Source organism: Salmo salar, unplaced genomic scaffold (assembly GCF_905237065.1).
Source record: "Salmo salar unplaced genomic scaffold, Ssal_v3.1, whole genome shotgun sequence".
NCBI lineage: Eukaryota > Metazoa > Chordata > Actinopteri > Salmoniformes > Salmonidae > Salmo > Salmo salar.
Genome location: NW_025550869.1, coordinates 1 through 7,500, shown reverse-complemented (window position 1 = coordinate 7,500; position 7,500 = coordinate 1). Strand labels below are relative to the sequence as shown.

The 7,500-nt window shown below is 47.1% G+C and overlaps 1 protein-coding gene and 1 long non-coding RNA gene across 2 annotated transcripts; both read right to left on the bottom strand.

Moving 5' to 3' along the window:
* Positions 1–872: 872 nt before the first annotated feature.
* Positions 873–4,688, bottom strand: LOC123740072 (cell wall protein DAN4-like; the record flags this gene model as incomplete). The annotated part of the gene is made up of 4 exons (XM_045713984.1): positions 873–2,536; positions 3,017–3,156; positions 3,379–3,437; positions 4,413–4,688. Coding segments are annotated over 4 exons (552 nt in total), but the record flags the coding sequence as incomplete, so codon positions are not given.
* Positions 4,689–6,621: 1,933 nt separating this feature from the next.
* LOC123740073 (uncharacterized) lies at positions 6,622–7,489 on the bottom strand. The gene is made up of 3 exons (XR_006768129.1): positions 7,364–7,489; positions 7,110–7,163; positions 6,622–6,832 (listed from the first exon to the last, which is right to left on the bottom strand). It is a non-coding gene; the product is annotated as an uncharacterized lncRNA (long non-coding RNA).
* Between the last annotated feature and the right edge of the window lie 11 nt (positions 7,490–7,500).

The window sequence follows — 7,500 nt, the reverse complement described above, 5'->3', positions numbered from 1 at the left end:
TCTCGTTATCGAGGTAAGCTCGGTCTGGTCTCAATCCTTGGCCCTCTCGTTATCGAGGTAAGCTGGTCTGCTGATAGAAAAAACCCAGGTGGGGGTTTTATTTGGAACATCGAAAAATGGCTGTCTCATGACGCCAGGTGTTGTCTGTGCCCCTGGGGGGGGGCGTGCCAATGACTTAGTGAAACTTTAAACAGAAATACAATTCTCTCACATTAGCATCACGTCATTTCACAAATAGTATCATCTTTACTTATTCATTTTATACAACAATTAGATGTAAGCCTCATAACTGAAGCTATTGTATAAACAGCGTTATGGTAATGTGGCCGTATTGTCTCTTAATGAGCTTCACAAAATTGTACGTAACGGACCAGTTCGTAGCTGGATTCTTCACCGATCTTTTCTACATTCTCCAGAACAAAAAATATTTCGTCCGGACCTCTAGTTCTGTGAGGTGGAAGAAAATCCTTTTGTTCTCTCTTTGAAAACTCACTCTCTACTGTGGCCATGAGGAGAGGATCTCCTCCAGGAATTTACGACCTCTCTGACCACAGCAGCCTGGGTGTAGGAGACAGAGAGAGATGGTGCAGAGGTAGGGGGGGGATGGTGCTCGCTGTGTCCAAAGAGGGCAACGTCATGACAGGACACACCTACTCATTCAAGGGTTTTTCTTTATTTTTTTTACTATTTTCTACATTGTAGAATAATAGTGAAGACATCAAAACTATGGAATCATATAGTAACCAAAAAAGTGGAAAAGGGGAATGTTATTAGACTAGATTGAGATGTACCCCTAGAATGATTTTGCATGCGACCCAAAAAATAATTACATTCCAACAGTAATGAAAACAAATGACATATCTATATTCTAAGAGTGTTACATAATATATTAGATTTAATAATAACAAGACAAGTACAAACCAGACGAGGCTCTACAACAGTATTAAAACATTGTAGTGGTCCACATTAGTCCCTCAGACACTTCAGTGATATGCCCAAAATAACACATTTAAATGTAAATATAGTTACAGCAGTTAATAATTAAAGAGGGAACTAGATCAAAGAAAAACATTTAAAAAACAAACTAATTGTACAAAGTACATATTAGACCAAACTATTGAGATTTACCCCTAGAATGATTTTGACATGTCATTATATTCCAACACTAATGAAAGAAATGTCATATCTACATTCTTGAGTGTTACGTAATATATTAGATTTATTAATAACAAGACAAGTACAAACCAGGCGAGGCTCTTCAACAGTTTTAAAACATTGTAGTGGTCCACATTTTCAGTGACATGCCCAAAATAACTCAAAGTAAATATCATCCCGGTCCTGGTGAATTTAAATTTAAATATAGTTAATAATTAAAGAGGGAACTATGATCAAATAAAACATTTAAAAATTAAAAAATTGTACAATAGGAAAGTTGTTGTTTCTTTTAGTTATTTTCAGTATAAAAATTTGACTGATAAATAGTGTGCAAGTGTGAATACATCATGAATTGATGTCTGTGAGAACCTATAAGTGTTAAATAATAGTAACTTGAAATAATAGTAATAATAATAATAATTATAGTAACTTGAAAGATAAAGGCCCTAGCTTCCATCAAATCAGCTGTTAACCAGAGGTAGCCGACAGCTAGGGTTTTGGTACTGTCGGAGGTGTAGCTGATCCAAATCAGCTGTCAAATCGGTAAGCAGCAGCTCTTCATCACGAAAAGTACACCGGCCCTACTCGTGTTACAAGTTCACAACGAGGCAAGTGTGTAGGTTATATAGAAAATATTTGACGCTCAATTTTGTAAAATCATTAAAATGATTATCATTATCAACCTAATCGAGGTGTTGATTACATCTCGCATTCCAGTGTTCCAACAAGGCTACATGGGATTTCTGTTAATGCGTCTTCGTGCAGCCAATGTCCGCTTTAGGTCAATTTAAACAGCTCTTCATTTTTTTATTTAACTAGGCAAGTCTTATAAATAAGAATTTGTTCTTAACTGACTTGCCTAGTTAAAATAAAATAGACAGAGCTATGCATGCAAATACTGACCATCCATGATATCAGAATTATAGTTTTAATAATGTTTTAAAATTATACAGTGTTTGTTAGCATTGTTTAGAAACATTGGAGTAAAACAAGTTTATATTTTGGGTTCTGATGAGGTAGGACAGTTGAGCTAAACTCATGAGGCATTCATATGTTATATTCTTCTAGAATCAATGGGAAGATATAATTTATAAGTCAAAAAATGGGTGTAGCAACTAAAAGCTAGAATCCTATGAGAGATGGGAAACCGTTGATTGGTTAAACCAATGCCACAGCAGCTATGTCCCAGGCTATTGGTTAGCCAGCAGCTAGCAGAGCCACAGCAGCTATGTCCCAGGCTATTGGTTAGCTAGCAGAGCCACAGCAGCTAGCAGAGCCACAGCAGCTATGCCCCAGGCTATTAGCTAGCCTAGCAGCTGTACCATTAACAGAGCCAAAGCAGCCAGAGCGAAGGCAGTGGGTCGGGGAGCACTTCCTGACACTGAAAAAGTAGGAAAAACAGAGATATTGTTACATTTACATTTTAGTCATTTAGCAGACGCTCTTCTCCAGAGCAACTTACAGTAGTGAATGCATACATTTTTTTCCCGTACTGGTCCCCCGTGGGGATCAAACCCACAACCCTGGCATTGCAAACACCATGCTCTACCAACTGAGCCACACGGGATACACAGTAAATTACAAAAGTGGATTGTCTTTTCATGTTTCTGTTCAAATGTTGACTTTGCTCTTATAGATGTGTATGGTGACAGTGAAACAGGGGCGGACTGGGACCAGAAATTGGGCCTGGCATTTTTAACATATTGGCTCATTTTCCCCCAAATTATTAGCCAGATAATTATAATTTTTACACCCAGAAAAACACGTTAGACAGACCCACTGGACTGAAAATGGACCAGCCCATCTGGGCATTTGCCCAAAATGCCAGATGGCCAGTCCGCCCCTGGAGATGAATACTTACCAACACTGATGCTGCCTGGTAGAATGTTCAGGGAGGTGGAACTGTTGGTGAGAATTGTCTGTGCGCTGCTTGAGCTGGGAACCGAAGACTGCTTGTCGTACACGAGGGTCATGTCAGTAACTACAGATCCACTCCCATTCCTACTCAGGAGAAGGAGAGAAAATGGACAACCTTCAGAAATCATCATCACCAGAATCGTCAAAGTTTTCAAGTTTTAATGTCATGTGCACAAGTGCAGTGAAATGCCTTTTCTTGCAAGCATTAAACCCAACAATGCAGTAATCAATATCAATGTAGTAGTACAAATAACACAAGGTAGAACAGAAACCTAGTCAATCAGTAATGAGAATTCATACACTTACCTGAATAAGTTGACAATGCAATGACGGAATCCTGGCGTCCCAGCAAAAACCTTGTTCACCTGCGTTGAAAGATAGGATGATCAAAGGTTCAATGAAAACAGGGCCCTTGACGGCATTATTAGAAGCTTTGGTTAAATTGTCTTTCATAACAAATAGGCCTCTCAATAGTATCCTTTTTGACTTGGCATGTACGGCTCAATGATGATAGGGTTTTACAGGAGGCATGTACAGGCTCACTGATGATAGGGGTTTACAGGAGGAATGTACTGCTCACTGATGATAGGGGTTTACAGGAGGAATGTACAGGCTCACTAATGATAGGGGTTTACAGGAGGCATGCACAGGTCTAAAAGGGACACTTACATTTATGTATTGAACCTTTATTTAACTAGGCAGGTCAGTTAAGAACAAACTCTTATTTACATTGACGGCCTACCCCCCCAACCAAACCCTAACCAGGACGACGCTGGGCCAATTGTGCACCGCCCTATGGGACTCCCAATCAGGGCCAGTTGTGATACAGCCTGGAATCAAACCAGGTTCTGTAGTGAAGCCTCTAGCACTGAGATGCAGTGCCTTAGACCACTGTGATACAGCCTGGAATCGAACCAGGGTCTGTAGTGAAGCCTCTAGCACTGAGATGCAGTGCCTTAGACCACTGTGATACAGCCTGGAATCGAACCAGGGTCTGTAGTGAAGCCTCTAGCACTGAGAAGCAGCGCCTTAGACCGCTGTGATACAGCCTGGAATCGAACCAGGGTCTGTAGTGACGCCTCTAGCACTGAGATGCAGTGCCATAGACCGCTGTGATACAGTCTGGAATCGAACCAGGTTCTGTAGTGACGACTCTAGCACTGAGATGCAGTGCCATAGACCGCTGTGATACAGCCTGGAATCGAACCAGGTTCTGTAGTGACGCCTCTAGCACTGAGATGCAGTGCCTTAGACCGCTGTGATACAGCCTGGAATCGAACCAGGGTCTGTAGTGATAAAATAAAACATACACGCTGGCATGGAATTGCCCTGATACTTACGTCAGATTGCACTTTGGCAGCCAGATTCTTGAATGCTGAAGACGACGGGTTGGAAAGATCTGAGTTGAACGTCTGGTTGAGACTGAACTGAACCTTCAGGGTTCCTTCACTAGAAGATGGAGGGTCAGTTGATGCAACAACAGCGAAAATGGTTGAAGTGGTGGTGGTAACAGCTGCTGCAGGAGTGGTGGTGGTAACAGCTGCTGCAGGAGTTGTGGTGGTGACAGCTGCTGCAGGAGTGGTAACAGCTGCTGCAGGAGTGGTGGTGGTAACAGCTGCTGCAGGAGTGGTGGTGGTGACAGCTGCTGCAGGAGTGGTGGTGGTGGTAACAGCTGCTGCAGGAGTGGTGGTGGTGACAGCTGCTGCAGGAGTGGTAACAGCTGCTGCAGGAGTGGTGGTGGTAACAGCTGCTGCAGGAGTTGTGGTGGTGACAGCTGCTGCAGGAGTGGTAACAGCTGCTGCAGGAGTGGTGGTGGTAACAGCTGCTGCAGGAGTGGTGGTGGTGACAGCTGCTGCAGCAGTGGTGGTGGTGACAGCTGCTGCAGGAGTGGTGGTGGTGACAGCTGCTGCAGGAGTGGTGGTGGTGACAGCTGCTGCAGGAGTGGTGGTGGTGACAGCTGCTGCAGGAGTGGTGGTGGTGACAGCTGCTGCAGGAGTGGTGGTGGTGACAGCTGCTGCAGGAGTGGTGGTGGTGACAGCTGCTGCAGGAGTGGTGGTGGTGACAGCTGCTGCAGGAGTGGTGGTGGTGACAGCTGCTGCAGGAGTGGTGGTGGTGGTAACAGCTGCTGCAGGAGTGGTGGTGGTGACAGCTGCTGCAGGAGTGGTGGTGGTGACTGCTGCTGCAGGAGTGGTGGTGGTGACAGCTGCTGCAGGAGTGGTGGTGGTGACAGCTGCTGCAGGAGTGGTGGTGGTGACAGCTGCTGCAGGAGTGGTGGTGGTGACAGCTGCTGCAGGAGTTGTGGTGGTGACAGCTGCTGCAGGAGTGGTGGTGGTGACAGCTGCTGCAGGAGTGGTGGTGGTGACAGCTGCTGCAGGAGTGGTGGTGGTGACAGCTGCTGCAGCAGTGGTGGTGGTGACAGCTGCTGCAGGAGTGGTGGTGGTGACAGCTGCTGCAGGAGTGGTGGTGGTGACAGCTCCTGCAGGAGTGGTGGTGGTGACAGCTGCTGCAGGAGTGGTGGTGGTGACAGCTGCTGCAGGAGTAGTGGTGGTGACAGCTGCTGCAGGAGTGGTGGTGGTGACAGCTGCTGCAGCAGTGGTGGTGGTGACAGCTGCTGCAGGAGTGGTGGTGGTGACAGCTGCTGCAGGGGTGGTGGTGGTAGCAGCTGCTGCAGGAGTGGTGGTGGTGACAGCTGCTGCAGGGGTGGTGGTGGTAGCAGCTGCTGCAGGAGTGGTGGTGGTGACAGCTGCTGCAGGAGTGGTGGTGGTGACAGCTGCTGCAGGAGTGGTGGTGGTGACAGCTGCTGCAGGAGTGGTGGTGGTGACAGCTGCTGCAGGAGTGGTGGTGGTGACAGCTGCTGCCGGAGTGGTGGTGGTGACAGCTGCTGCAGCAGTGGTGGTGGTGACAGCTGCTGCAGGAGTGGTGGTGGTGACAGCTGCTGCAGGAGTGGTGGTGGTGACAGCTGCTGCAGGAGTGGTGGTGGTGACAGCTGCTGCAGGAGTGGTGGTGGTGACAGCTGCTGCAGGAGTGGTGGTGGTGACAGCTGCTGCAGGAGTGGTGGTGGTGACAGCTGCTGCAGGAGTGGTGGTGGTGACAGCTGCTGCAGGAGTGGTGGTGGTGACAGCTGCTGCAGGATTGGTGGTGGTGACAGCTGCTGCAGGAGTAGTGGTGGTGACAGCTGCTGCAGGAGTGGTGGTGGTGACAGCTGCTGCAGCAGTGGTGGTGGTGACAGCTGCTGCAGGAGTGGTGGTGGTGACAGCTGCTGCAGGAGTGGTGGTGGTGACAGCTGCTGCAGGAGTGGTGGTGGTGACAGCTGCTGCAGGATTGGTGGTGGTGACAGCTGCTGCAGGAGTAGTGGTGGTGACAGCTGCTGCAGGAGTGGTGGTGGTGACAGCTGCTGCAGGAGTGGTGGTGGTGACAGCTGCTGCAGCAGTGGTGGTGGTGACAGCTGCTGCAGGAGTGGTGGTGGTGACAGCTGCTGCAGGAGTGGTGGTGGTAACAGCTGCTGCAGGAGTGGTGGTGGTGACAGCTGCTGCAGGAGTGGTGGTGGTGACAGCTGCTGCAGGAGTGGTGGTGGTGACAGCTGCTGCAGGAGTCGTGGTGGTGACAGCTGCTGCAGGAGTGGTGGTGGTGACAGCTGCTGCAGCGGTGGTGGTGGTGACAGCTGCTGCAGGAGTGGTGGTGGTGACAGCTGCTGCAGGGGTGGTGGTGGTAGCAGCTGCTGCAGGAGTGGTGGTGGGGATTCCTTGCAAGTTTGCTGCAACTACAGGGGTATGAAATTAACGTCTATAGGCTGATAAGGACATAACCCTTTTTTTCTGGCTGTAGTGGTAGAATGAGGCTGTGCATCCCCTCAAGACATATAGAACGTGTTTAACCTAATGAAAGGTTAACCTCTAAGGAACATAAACACACACACACACACACACACACACACACACACACACACACACACACACACACACACACACACACACACACACACACACACACACACACACACACACACACACACACCCAACACACACACAGTGTATTACCTGCTAGCAGGAGGAGAATCATCAGAGGCTTCATATCCATGTCCTTTTATGTCTCTGTAGAGGTGAACCACACAACATCAATCATAAATGAACCCCATTGGATCTTCCATTAACAGCTGTTGAAGGATGATGTCATTGACCAACATTAATTAGAGATTAGTCAATATTCCAAAATCACATGATGTTCGTTGATATTCAAAAAAGCAATCCCATAATACTTCCAGTTGTATTAACGGTATCCCTTATGTGTTTACCAGTAGGTGTCTTTTCAGCCTGCTTCCAATGTCTTCAGCCCTCTGCTCTGCTTTCACTGTAAATTATTGTTATTATTGTCATTATTATGATTATTATCATCATTATTATTATTATTTTTATTATTATCATCATTATT